Raw genomic sequence first — 14,748 nt, forward strand, 5'->3', positions numbered from 1 at the left:
ATTGGACATAAAATTATTTTTTCAGCACAGTTGTGACTTTTAATGGTTACTAAATAGGGCAGTTGTTATAAAAGGACTATAGTAAAATCATGCTTTTAAAGCAATGAAAATATGTTTGGTGTTTAAGCAATCCCAAATAAATATTTAAAGGCAATGAAAATAAACATGTAGAGTTGTTCAAATTACAGATAGCGACTTGAAAGTACCTCTCATAAAACAACAAACAGAAACACAAGATTATGGTCAGAATACATGATGATATTGGACAGTTCCTGAATTATAGAAACCATTTCACTTGGAAAATACAAATACTAAGCTTGTAAATTCCAGAGACAAAATATTTGTAAGTATATGCTGTCAAAGTAAGTAAAAATTATCCCTGGCAATATTTTTAACTAAATTTGTTAAATATTTTCTATTTTATTCTGAGTCTGCTTGTTTCTTGGACTTTTTTTCCAGTTTTTTGTAGTTTTTCCTTTTATTAAAGATGGGGAGCTCTAATCCTTAATTTCTTGATTATTTCCTCTCTCTAGAGAACTGCCTGCACTTTCCAAAAGAACAAAAAGTCTTCTACCTGGAGTGATAAGGTTTTGAGAAAATCTGAATGGGAGAAAATGAATGTATGTTAAAAGGCCTTTTTCCCTCATGAAGATGCTAAGTGTAATCTAATGCCAACAAATCCAGTATTAATTATGTATGTAAAGTAAAACCTCATTGGAAATGACTTTGAAATGGAGAATTCAGCTCCCTGATGAAAACTTCAAAGCTTGCATAATCATTTGTGCTACTCTGATTCATCCCAATAAAGGAAGTGGACCTATACAAATATGATTGCTTTTAATAAAAATTACAATATCTCATGTTGAACATGAAAGCACAGAAGCAAGTATTTCCCAGTGGTGACAGATATTCTGATCGTGATTTGAGTACAAGCAATACAGTGCAAAAATAATATACTGAGCAAAGTGAAAAAAAAATTAAAACTAGACATTCATGAAGGTAGAGTGGGGAGTGACAAAATTGGGCCGCAATATGAGTACACAAAATTCTTCCCCCATATATTTGCAGGACATAATTATAATAGCATGAGCTTTGCTTTATGACTGCACAATGGAGTTTCATACCGAATTATTTTAAAATATGTAAGGTAAGTATTTGTAATGGGATGTGGAATGACCTAGGGAAACAAGGAGGAATTATGCTGCCCAAGAAATGATCAGACAAAAGGGGGAACAGCCCACAGCTGAAAAATGAGCAGAGAAAGAAACTTAGAAAGGATCCACCATAATTTATCAGGTGGTAAAAAGAGATGGTGGGAGAATTGTATTTGAAGACTTGGAAGAATCTATTAATGTAGCCTTACAATAAAGTAAAATTAGCTCATCTTGCTTCTCTGATCTTCTTGGAAGGCATTTTATTATTACTGCAGTGTCAATATAAAACTTTTGAGGGGAAATGAAATTCAGTTTCTCAACTTCAAAAATAGCTAATTACTTTTCCTCCATGACAGAAGACTTTGATATAGAAATCCTTTGACAATAATGAATTGTGGTATTTCAGAAATATGTTACATAATACCTACATATAGGATAAGCTAGATATTAAATCAACAGACAAAGAACATCCCTAAATATTTCTATGTTGATTTGATATCTGGTTATTAGTATAAGAGTTTACACAAGAACTATAAATTATAGAATAATTAGTTTTTCTCTAAATGTTGCTTTCAAGACTTAAGAAGCAATAGATTGGTTAGAAACCAATGCCCTAAACTCCTGTACAGGAATTCCATCGACTCACTGGTATCGGTATGTCAATGATACTTGGGTCAAGATTAAAACACAGGAACTGGAAGCCCTCACCAAACACATCAACTCTGTGGACAGATTCATTAAGTTTACTCAGGAAGATGTTAAAAGAAAATAGTCTGGCCTTCCTGGATTGTGCAGTAACATTAAGGAAGCCTTAACACTGAAGTTTACAGAAAACCCCCACACAGAGATCAGTATTTGTGAATTCAAGAAATGCTGCAGCCAGCTGCCTGCAATTGGCAGATCAAATCTTACCAGGCTCAAGGTTGACTCAGCCTTCCATCCTCCTGAGGTGGGTAAAATGAGGACCCAAATTATTGGGGGCAATATGCTCACTCTGTAAACCGCTTAGAGGGCTGTAAAGCACTATAAAGCAGTATATAAGTCTAAAGCACAAAATGGGAGTAATCAGAATCCTACATCACTGGGCTGAAAGTATACTGTAAAAAATACACTATTGCAGAAGCTTATCCACCCCAAGGATAAAACACTCAGACTCAAATTGAACAATGTGATGCAGTACAATATAGTGAGGCATGTGTAGATTTGTACATTGGAGAAACAAAACAACTCCTTAAAGATTGACTAGTCCATCTGCATTTGAAACACAAAGCACTCTTTTGAAGACAGCAAAGTCCACATTCGGAAGAGAGGGGATCACTGGTTTGAAAGACGGGTCAAATAGGCCATCCACATTAAAATTGAATAGCTCTCTCTCAACACAGGGGGAGGGATATAATACCACCTGTTTACAACACAGAAGGTTTCACACCCATTTGCATTATTCAGGTGACCCTGAGGGCACAGATAAACCTCCAAGTGGCCTCAACAATTCTCAGAACGAGTGTTCAACAAGCAGATGACTGCAAGGAATATAAATCTTTCCATTCTCCACCATTCATTCAGAACTAAATAAGCTTCTTAGATGAGAAGCATCTTAGATGACAAAGAAAAAAAACAAAGAAAGTCTAATTGACTTTTGAAAAAGTAACTTTGGGAGTAGATTGGTTAGAAATCCCATTATTTATTTTGACTCATGTCTCTCGTTACTATGAAAACTATATCCAATAATGGAGAATATTTGTAGCTCAGAGTTGAAATGAGGAATCCTTGGTGCTCTCTGAACTTGGTTTATTTTTGAAGACAATTCATTACCCAAACTGGGTAACATCAGTACTAGTCAACTATTGAATAAGGGATAACATATAATTATTTTATTATTTTATGTTTTCAACTGAGAATGGATTCTTCCCTGCCCCCACATCTTATAAGGATTGATGGAGACCCAATAGTAATACGTCTCAGCCGCTTCCTAGTTCTCTGCCGCAGTTAAAGTAAGACGGTACATGCATACCTCCACAAAGAAACAGCAGGCTTTATTCCGGCTTCTTTACAGCAACAAAGAACAGCAAAACACGGCGAGTTGAGTACACCCAGATAAAGTTAGCGCTAGGAGCTCTGCCTTCCAGCGCTACCTTTATGCCTCTTGTCAATTACTAACCCTACATCTGGTGGGCCCACCACTTGGTAGCCCGCCCCTGTCCATCCTCCCACCTCCCATCCATTGACTACACGTTATTCTAGCCACTTTCCTGTGGCCAGTGATTCCTCCCACTGGAAACATCTAGGTAAATCCGCATAACTCATATTCTCCTTGTCGCCACCGCCTGTTTCCCTTGTTCTGGCTGAGGCTCTGTCAGCTGTGAGTCACCGCAAAGTATATTCTTGCTGCTCTCAGCCTCTGCCCTCATTCTGACTCCATCAGCTGTGAGTCACAGCAGCGAAGCAATTGCTACTCGTCTCCTCTTCCTTCCGCCTCTGGTATGTTGCCTCCCCCATGAAATGGCGAGCTCCAAACTGGGGCTCGACAATATGGTAATGTTTAGATCTAAACATTTTACTATTATTTGCATTTTATTATTTACATTTTATGACTTGTGCTCTTGAGGATATAAAGTTGTAGCATTCCTACTCAATATACATATCAACATACACAGACATATTGCACATATATTATATGTATATATGGCTGCTGAATTTTGACAGCTCAGGCTGGAAATGTCTTTATGGGATTCAAGAAAAATATAGCTATTTAAATGTAGTGGAGATACAATGAGCCTATTTTAGTCATTAATTAAACAATTAAACAATAGATAAATGTCACTTCAAACATTCTCCCTCTGTCACTTAAATTCAATGAGATTATTTGGAGGGACTTGGGAGTGTACTTGGAGCTTGTATATGACTTAGAAGCAATCCATCTCTGTATCTACCATCATAAAAGATTTCTCAATTTGCCTGAAATTATTTGCTGTTTCATGCTGCTCTTTTGAGGAAAAAAAAAGTAAACCGTTGCCTTGATACATAATTGTACATTTTATCTTGGATTGTACAATCCCAGAAAAAAATGGGTTTTAGTTAAGGAGGCATCAGAGGCCCATGCCCACTCCAAAGCATATTGCTGCACTCTTATCACTAACTCCCTAAATCAAACATAAATTTTCTTGTAGTAATGTGGCTACCAAATAATTTCAGTAAAAGTTATAACCTCTTTAAGGAGATACTAATAGATGAAGAATATATACCTCTTCAAAGCAACTTCCAACTTTAGATCTGAAGTGTTACAATCAGATATGTTAGTCACATGTTGGCTTATCATAGATATATATTTTAATTGTTTGATTAATATTTTTAAATACACATCCTAAACCAGTGATTCCCAAACTTTTTCAGTCCACCGCCCCCTTGGTGCTACAAACTCATCCTTAGTGCCCCCCACCCAGGGATGGGATTCAAATTTCTTAACTGGTCCTGTGGGCATGGCCTAATTTGTGGGCATGGCTTGGTGGTCATGTGACTGGATGGGCGTGGTTTGGTGGTCACATGACTGGATGGGCGTGGTTTGGTGGCCGTGTGACTGGGTGGGCGTGGCCAGGTGGCCAGGTGACTGGCAAACCAAATATAAGTCGTCCTCACATAATGGCCAGTTGCTTAGTAAGTGTTTTAATTTATGACTGACCTCCCCAGAGCTACTTGACCTGTTTTTGGAGTTTGACAGCCATGCACGCGTGCACACACACACACACACACACACACACACACACACACTCCCTTCTAACCCTGCTGGAGCAGGTTGTTGGACTAGATATCTCATTCATTTTCTCCTCCCTCACTCCCTTTCTTTTTCTTTCTTTCTTTCTTTCTTTCTTTCTTTCTTTCTTTCTTTCTTTCTTTCTTTCTTTCTTTTTCTTTCCTTCCTTCCTTCTTTCTTTCTGTCCCTTCCTTCCATCCCGCCCTCTTTCTTTGTCTATCCTTTTTCTTCCTCTCTCTCCCTTTTTCTTTCCCTTTTCTTTTTTTCTTGTCTCTTCCTTCTCTCTTTCCCTTTTTCTCTCCCTCCCTCCATATCCCATTCACTTTCTCCTCCCTCCCTTTCTTTCTTTCTCTCATTCCTTCTCTGTTCTCTCTTTCCCTCTTTCTCTCCCTCCCTCCATATCCCATTCACTTTCTCCCTCCCTTTTTTCTTTCTTTCTCTCTCGCATTCCCTTTCTCTCTCTTTCCCTCTCTTTCTTTCTGTCCCTTCCTTCCATCCCACCTTTCGTCTATCCCTTTTTTTCTTTTCTCTTCCTCTCTCCCTTTTTCTTTCTTGACTTTCTTGACTGTTCCTTCTCTCTTTCCCTCTTTCTCTCTCTTTCCCTCTCTCTCTTTCTGTTTTCTCTTTTCCCCTCTCTCTTTCTTTTCTCTCTTTCTCTTTTCCTTTCCCTCTCTCTTTCTTTTCTCTTTCTCTCTCTTCCTCTCGTTCCCTCTCTTTCCTTCTCACTCTATCCCTTCCTTAACCTATCTACCTATTTTCTGCCCAGGCAGGTGTGCTCTAATCTGTCAAAGGCCTGGGCTAATCCTATATTATCCCGTTTCCCCTTTCAGAGGCCCTGGCCCTTAATCTCCCCGTTTCCTCCCCCACAACCGCCTCTTTCATCGTCCCACAGCTGTGACTTTACCTTCCTTCGGCAGCTGGATGCCAGGGAACGCAAGCCAGGGCTGAGCTATTGTTGTTGCTGGGATCCCCGCCAGCCCACATTGCCCTTGTCACAAATGCCTGCAACCGCCACGTGTTTTCTTCAATGCAGCTTGATGCAACCACACTGAAAAAACATGCGGCGGCTGGAGGTTTATTGCAGCAAAAATTACCGACCTCCAGCTTTGCTCTGCTTCTCCAACGTGCCGCTACGGACGCATTCTAGGTGCCAGCCCTGCAGGGCCACTTCATTGAGCCTGCTGCACCAGAGGAACTCACCCAAGCAAGTCCGAGTAGAGTGGTGCAGCAGTCAATGGGGTAAGCATGTATGGCCGGTGCCTAGAACGTGGAGGTGGTGGCGCTTTGGAGAAGCAGAGCAAAGCCAGAGTTCAGTAATTTTTTTTCTGCAAAGCACCTCCAGACGCCATGGCTTTTTTTGGTGCGGCTGGACTCCAGCTGCACTGAAAAATACACACCGCGTCTGGATGCCTTTTGCAGCGAAAATTATTGACCTCTGGCTTTGCTTGTTCTGCTTCTCCAATGCGCTGCTGTGGCTATCAGCCATTGTTGCGCATGCGCATGATGTTGTGCATGTGTAATAAGGACTGACTGGGCAGGGAATGGAGGAGTGGGGACAGGAGCAGGGCCAGCCAGGGGCCCATTTTACCAGTTCTCCAAACTGGCAGAGAGAAGCAGGATTCAACCGAGCTACTTCTCTTTCGATGAGAGGGGGGCTTTCAGGCTTCTTGCTTTGCCAGGAGAGAGGCACTCGTGGTCTTCCATTGGAAAAAACAATGGAGAAGCTTGTATTGGCTCTGGACTGCTTCTCTTACCTGCTATTGCTGGGAAAGCGCCGCTGCAGCCACTTACACGAGGCCCCCAGAACCAGGATCACTGCCACCCACAGAGGTATTTTGCAATGTCCAGGGGGCGGGTGTGCAATGCGCCGCTGCAGCTGCTTACATGAGGCCCCCAGAGGCAGGATTACTGCCTTGTCACCTGCGGATGTGTTTTGCGATGTCAGCAAGGGCAGTGTGCAAACCGTCGCTGCAGCCGCTTACACAAGGTCCCCAGAGCCAGGATCACTGCCACTGCCACCCATGGTAGGGGGGTGTTTTTCGAGGTCCGGGGATGGTGCACAAAGCGCTGCTGCTGCCGCCACCACCGCACGTGGAGGTACTTTTTTCTTTTTCCCACCGCCCGGTGCTGACTTGAGCTCACCGGATCATTTGGTTCGTCCCAGACGAGGTGTGTGCGTGGGGGGGCAAGAAAGAAAGAGGAAGAAAGAAAGAAAAAGAGAAAGAAAGAAAGAAAGAAAGAAAGAAAGAAAGAAAGAAAGAAAGAAAGAAAGAAAGAAAGAAAGAAAGAAAGAAAGAAAGAAAGAAAGAAAGAGCAAGAAAGAAAGAGGGAGAGAAAGAGAGAAAGAAAGAGAGGGGGAAAAGAGAGGGGGAGAGAGAGAATGAGGGGAGAGGGAGGAAAGAGAGGGGGAAGAGAGAGAAAGAAAAGGAAGAGACAAGAAAAGAAAGAAGGGAAAGAAAGAAAAAGGGAGAGAGAAAGTAGCGAAAGGAAGAAAAGGGATAGACAAAGAAAGGGGATGGAAGGAAAGGAAAGGAAAGGAAAGGAAAGGAAAGGAAAGGAAAGGAAAGGAAAGGAAAGGAAAGGAAAGGAAGGAAAGAAAGAAAGAAAGAAAGAAAGAAAGAAAGAAAGAAAGAAAGAAAGAAAGAAAGAAAGAAAGAAAGAAAAGAAAGAAAGGGAGAGAGTGAATGAGACATATGGATGGCTAGATAAATACATGGAAGGAGGGAGAGAGAAAACAAAAGGAGAGGAAGGAAGGACACAAACCCTGGCTTCAGAAAACTCTTTGAAGCAGCACAGCAATCTAGGGCTGGCCTGCAAGGATCTCGGAGTTCATCTAGTCCAACCCCCTCCTCCAGCAGGAGATCCTTACAGAATCAAAGAATAGCAGGGTTAGAAGGGTGTGTGTGCGTGTGTGCATGGCTGTCAAAGCTCCAAAAACAAGTCAAGTAGCTCTGGTGAAGTCAGTCGTAAATTAGAACACTTGCTAAACAACCGGCCATTAAGCGAAGACCACTTGTATTTGGTTTGCCAGTCACCTGGCCACGCCCACCCAGCCACATGGCCAAGCCACACCCACAAATTAAGCCACACCCCACAGAACCGGTTGTTACAAAATTTGAATCCCACTCCTGTACAGAACCTATATTTTACATATCAGAAAAATATTAGACTTGACTTATGGCATTTCTGTTCATTTACTTATTGAATCAATTTATACAACTACTCATCACACTAACTTTAAATGTGTCACTAAATGCTTCAACTAAATAAACTTACGTGTAAACTTTGAGAACAAAATCCTTTTCTTCTTTCAGTTCAGAAATTGATGGAATTATATCCAAGATACTCAATACAGCACAGCCATATGGACGACGGTAATAGAGGTGAGATGGACCCTTTCTCGAGTCATTTAACAACATACGTCCTAAAGCAAACAGAAGAAAAGCTCTTTTGAATCAGGCTAAGACCTCATAGTCCAGTATTTTGTTTCTTCTTCCAACATGTTCCCTGTAAGTTTTTGAGAGGCATGCTGACCACAACTCTTAAGCCTGATAGCCATCCCATGAATTTTATCCAGCCATTTTTAAATAATATCAGTGACCATCAATTTATCTTTTGTATTAAATTCCATAGGATAATTATGTTAAATATTTTAATTTTTTTTCTCAGTCAGTTTCCAATCAATTTTACTGGATTAATCTGGGTCCTGGCGTTTCAAGAGAAGGAGAATAGTGTCACGAACATTTTTTCCAGGACATGCATGATTCGATCATATCTTCCTTAGGTGCTTTTCTTTCTATGCTAAGAGGTCCCAAAAGTTCTAGATAAAATATATTAGTGGAAGCAGATTAAAATTTGACAGTTCTATTTTTAATATCTTTCCTGACAATCTGAACATGACATTTGCCTTTTTCTTAGTTGCTGAACATTGAATAGTAACTTTATTGAGCTATCTGCTAAAACCCCAAGATCACCTTCCTTATTAGTTTGGATAAAATAGCCCAAAGTACATAAATCTATATGTAAATATGATCAGTGACCCAATGCACACCACTTTAAACTTGCTTCAATTGAACTGTATTTGTCATTTCATTTACCATTTTGTTACACTTCAAAAAAAAACTTTCTAGAGCTGGATCATAAATTTTAGATTTCATTACCCTAAATAGTTTGATATCATCTACTGCTTACCCTGTCAACTTACTGCTTATTCCAAGACAACTTGCTCATAAATCATAAAAGCACTCAGAGTAACTACACTTTCATTTTCTAAGAAAATTGACCATGTTTTTCTACACCTTGCAACTTTAGCCAATTAATAATTGATAAAGAGTGTATCTTCATATATCATGGTTATTAAGTTTATTTGAAAAATGATTGATGACGCTAAAGGCTTTTTTTGATAATAAAAGTATACAGCTGACAGAATCATTTTTGTCCACTTTAAAAAATTATAGAAGATTGCTATGGAAGAATTTATTTTTGCAGAATTCATGCTGATTTACTTTTTTCATTGTTTACTCAGTAATTTTTTCTTTGAATAGTATTTCTACAACTTTCCTAGGATTGATCTTGGCAAATCTATAATTTTCAATATCTCCCCTGGAATCCTTTTTAAAACTGGTATCACATTGGCTACTTTCTAGTTCTCTACTGCTGAACTCAATTTTAGGGATAAGTTAAATATTCTTGCAGGGAAATCAACAATTTTACATCTGATAGCTCAAGTCATCAAGACCCAATTTTTTTTTTATATTTTACTTTTTCAAAAAATTCCAGATTGTTCTATCAAATAGCTTCAATTTGCTCTGATTTCCTCCCTGAGAAACTCAATACAGGCTCAAGGATCTGTCTTTTACCTTCTACAATAAACAAAGTTGCAGAGAATTTATTCAATTTCTCTACAATTTCCATATCCCTATGGGTTCTCCTTGTCTAATGAAGGGTTCTTTAAGTTGCAGAAAAATTCCCATCACTCCTGATCATGAGGCAAAATTCTAGTGATAGAAAATAAGCAGTAACAAAAAACTTGCCCGTTTTAATTTATGCAAATTCTACATTAAAGTTATTTGAATTTTATAAAAATGAGTGTACTAATTACTGTACCATTTATGAATTAACATGATGCAATTACATCATTTTTTCTATTATGAATGCCTGGCTGAAGCCACATAAACAGTTATCTTCCTTCTGCTGGCCTGCCTGCTTTTGCATTCATTCTCCTAGTTACCAATTATTTTCAATTAGATTTACACAAAACATATTTTTGAGTAGAAAGCTGCCACAGGATTCAAGCTGCTGAAAATTAAAATGCAATGCACAAAGATAATTCTCATGTGTTTTACTCAAGAGGAGATCCCCGCTCTAAAGGAATTTGAGACATACATACGCTTCACCCAAGCTGACCTTAAAACACTTGTAATCTTTTAAAATCACCCTCTCTCTTTTCACTGTATTTGGGACAAATAACCAAGCCCCCCACCCCCCCACCCCAAAAAGGAAGGCCAACATCTTTAACAGGGATAAGGGGAAAAGACAGCCACTAATCTGGTGCTGCTAAGCAAATTAAAAATTTCTGTTTGATTTCAAGCTCTCTTTGTCAACCACAATAGTCCCTTTTAATTTTCTGGCTATCCTTTAGAAAATAAGGACAGCTTATTAGAAACTGTTTTTCAGACTCTGTGGGCAGGCAGAAAGTCAGATAGAATGTGCATATAAATTTTAAAAAACTTCAACTAGTTCTAGGGAAAGCCAGCCACCCATCTCTTATTCAAACTCCTTGCAGAGAGAAGGGAGACCAATGTAATCCAGTGGTTTTTGTGTGTGTGAGAGAGATCTTATGATCCCCATCAAATTCATGTGGATCCCTAGATTTTACAGAAATACAGTTAGAAAAACTAACGGCCTAACAATTTCCATAGAACTTTTTTTTATTCAGGACCAAAATATTTAAATACTGAAATTAATGATACAATATTTGTATGAGATATTTGTTCCATTAGATACTGCTCAGTCTTAGGTTAAATATTTGCTCGCAAATGTTTTTGGGAATATGATGTTTTTTTTAAGCTTTCAGCTCAACCTGAAAACCAGTAGGGTTGGTTAGTAATTACACTGAAGAGTCAGCTGCTTTAAATAAGGCCTGAACCTGAGCTCCACACTTTCCAAAACACCTTTTCCAAGTCTTTTTCAAGGCACAGCAACCTTAAATAGCAGGGACTGAAAGAAATCAGGATAAGCCAAATATAATTCAGATAGCTGCTGCCAGAAACTATGTTATTATCCTTTCTAATAGATTGATTTATAAGCATAAAAATAACACATACAATATGTTGGAATAGATATACTACAATATCCTCCCATTCCATTAAAACATTTAGCAAGTATGCTTATAATTCAGAAGTCTTTAGCAATTAGTAATAAAACATAAGTGATCTTCTGTTATTGTCTGCAGCAGATAGAGAAACTATCACAACTTATACAATGGAGCATATCGTATTTTATTTCTGTTGTTTAAACAAAAAATACAAATGCTTTAATAAGGCACACAGTACCTATTCGGATTACATGGGCAACTATGTACAAATCTTTCTTCATATCTTTGCTGCCAAGGTCCTTATAAAATAGGAAAGATGCAAAAGAAAAAATAAATTAGCAACATTTCTAAGCTATATTTATATTTCAGAAAAGCAGCCTCTATGTTTCTTACAAAGTCCCACAAAAAGATATGAAAGACGAAGGGAAAAGGAAACAAAAATGAAAACAAAAATGCAGAAATTTCCAAATGATAACTCATTGTTCTAAACTTAAACAATTTCTGGAAATTGAAGTTTTTCAATTTCTTTTTCAAAATAACATGGAAGTCTATACTTAACCATATATATTAGATCTAAACAGTTCAGTCTTAGTTTTCTAAATGTAAAATGCATTTTTTCTAAAAATAGCAAAGAACATTATTAGTTTTAATATTTTATTTAAATTCATCTGTTTCTTCCAGAACATCTAAAAGTATAGTTCCTATACATATCTGCTTTCAACCTATATATTTTTATATCCTTTGAACTTATTTATTATTTATTTATGAACTTATTTGTTATTTATCAAAGTTATATGCCTACCCATCTCACTTTACAAAGCAACATTGCAAAGCAATGCTATTATTTTGACATATAGCTAAAAGACAGTATAAAAGCTAACAATTAAACTATAATGAAAGTATAAATCATAAAACTCACAATCACAAATATTTTAGAAAGGAAGTCTGGACTTCCAGGGAAGAAAAGGCAAACTGAAGATTGTGCTGCTTAAAGTGGAGCCAATGACTGGGACAGAATGAAGACTCTAATTAGTCTCCAGAGAAGAGAACTTGAGATAGTTTGTGAGTGTTCCTAGACCACAAAACAAGAGCTGGCATTTTTAAGGATGCTGGCTCATATTTCATTTAAGTATTTAAAACAATAATGTTCTACAAAGTTTATGGTATTATAAATTTAGAAAAGTTAATCACTTGCAAATGACCAACTGCGTCAGGAACCAGTCATCCTCAACTTATGATCATAAGGAAGCCTTGAATCTCAGTTGTAAGTAATGATGGTTGTAAGTCAAGGCACCCAAGTTTACAATACTTTTTGCAGCAGTTATGAAACAAACATGACAGTTGTTGAGTCAATGCATTCCTATGGGTGACGGGTTGGTTTTTTTTGCCAGTAATTGATCTTTTCAGTTAGTTTTAACAGAATAACAGAATTGGAAGGGATATTAGAGGTCTTCTAGTCCAACCCCTTCCTCAGGCAGGAAACCCTATACCATTTCAGACAAATGGTTGTCCAATTTCTTCTTTAAAACTTCCAGGGTTGGAGCATTCAGAACTTCTGGAGGCAAGTTGTTCCATTGATTGTTACAGAAAATGGTTAAAAAAAAGTTGTAAATTGCATCACCTGACCACAGCATACTGCAGCCAGCCACAAGGCGAGCAGTTGCAAGGTACCTACAATGCAGTCATGTGTCTGTGGGGGGGTGCTGCCATCAGATAATAAAACATATGAATTAATTGGTAAATTCAGCGTTAACCAACTTTTGTTTATATCTGAATCTAATCTTGGCTGAAAAGATGAAGGAGAGGAAAAATCTCACTTCAGAATACAGAACGTAAAGCACTACTTACTGTAAAAAGTGTACACATCCTATCAATCTTCTCTGGATTCTTGGCCCCCCCATTCTTGTTCAACCTTACCAGAAATCTTTCACTGAAAGGCAACAAAGATTTGTCTATAATTATTACTTCATTTAATCCTATTCTAGTCAGAATTATTAAATTTTATTTAATAATTTTTAAAACAAATTAATTTATTTAATACATTAAAATTTATTGAGACCATATATCATTGTATTTTGAAATCCTATTAGTTAGCAAGACTTTCTGAATAACACTTTTATGTACCTTCTGAACTTGCATTACTTAATGCCTTTTTGCATCTAATAAAATTCTGTGAATAATTTGAAAAATACTGGACATGGATTATTTTCATCATCGTAAATATTTTAATATTGATGGAAGAAATAGATTTTGGGGGAGAATTTCTTAAAGGAGATGCAATAATTTATACAGGACAGAAGACTCAGACTCTTGTTAATGATGAACTACCCAAGTCCTGTGAGATACCAAATGGAACATGACATGGTTGTTCTCTGTCAACATTGCTGTTTATAAAATTTTACTGATCAGGTTAGCTATAGTTTTAGGTCTGTTTTTTATTATACTTGAAACAGAACTGTTCGTTTTGTTTACTTGTACAATTCTATTCAGTGACTATAATAAAGAATTAGTACTAGCAAATTAGTTGAGCACTTTTCTACTTCAGTAGAAGTATAACCCATGACATCAATTTTATAATGAAATATTTCAAAATTATATTTCATAATATATTAATAAAAAATATAAGTATTACATAAATGAGGATTTTAAATGAAAGTGTCAATATTGAGTCGTGGTGGCACAGTGGTAAGAACGCAGTATTGTGCTGAGGGCCAGCAGTTCAATCCTGATTGGCTCAAGGTTGACTCAGCCTTTCATTCTTCCGAGGTCGGTAAAATGAGGACCCGAATTGTTGGGGACAATATGCTGACTCTATAAACCATTTAGAGGGGTTTATAGAGTCAGCATATACTGAAACAGTATATAAGTCTGAGGGCTATTCCTATTGCTAATCTATATATATTATAAAAAAGTAAAAATTGTCTTGATTTACCTGATCTGCTTCCCTTCTCGAACATCATATAAAAAAAAGAACACATCTGCATCCTCTCCAATGGTATTGTATGTGAAACTCTTTAAACTGAGAAAAAAATGGTGTGGCACTGGCAGACGGCATGCTTCTCCATGGCGTGGCCTCATCGTATCCACCTAATTTGAAAAAAATGAAATGAAAAGTGCTTTATTATATATGCAAGTATTCAATAGTTATGCAATTATTTATGGATTATGAATTATTCTCCCTTCTTTTAGAAACCTTAGGTTTTCTATTTAATAACATACTCACTATAAATACGCTTCATGTGCACTGATTTTTAGTTGTAAAAATTTGGAGATCAAGCAATGTCACAAAAATACATTTGGATGTTTGATGAAAAAAATTGAGGATAAATTATTACTAAAACTACATTACAGTATTTATTATCAAAGTAAATTACATAAGTTCAGTATTCAATATTTGCTCCACATTAAATTTCACAACTGTAAATGTGAGCAAACCGCTGAATAAAGCAATTTTCTTTGGTCCATATTAGTTACTGCAGCCAAGAACGATCTTAACCATTTCTGAACTGTGGAATAAGTTGAAAAGAAAA

At 37.4% G+C, this 14,748-nt stretch overlaps 1 protein-coding gene across 8 annotated transcripts in view; it reads right to left on the bottom strand.

The window, feature by feature from the left end:
- Positions 1–14,748, bottom strand: part of DOCK3 (dedicator of cytokinesis 3) — a 200,059-nt gene that overhangs the window by 134,147 nt on the left and 51,164 nt on the right. For all 8 annotated transcript variants that reach the window (XM_087954950.1, XM_087954949.1, XM_087954948.1 and 5 more), the window contains exons 9-12: positions 14,151–14,305; positions 13,067–13,148; positions 11,457–11,517; positions 8,179–8,326 (exon numbers count right to left, since the gene is read on the bottom strand). In XM_087954950.1, coding sequence (XP_087811076.1) covers positions 8,179–8,326; positions 11,457–11,517; positions 13,067–13,148; positions 14,151–14,305 — 446 coding nt within the window. The remainder of the gene's footprint in view (positions 1–8,178; positions 8,327–11,456; positions 11,518–13,066; positions 13,149–14,150; positions 14,306–14,748) is intronic.

Source organism: Notechis scutatus, chromosome 2, assembly GCF_049901735.1.
Source record: "Notechis scutatus isolate UNSWTSFEM ecotype Mainland chromosome 2, rNotScu1.2, whole genome shotgun sequence".
Lineage (NCBI taxonomy): Eukaryota > Metazoa > Chordata > Lepidosauria > Squamata > Elapidae > Notechis > Notechis scutatus.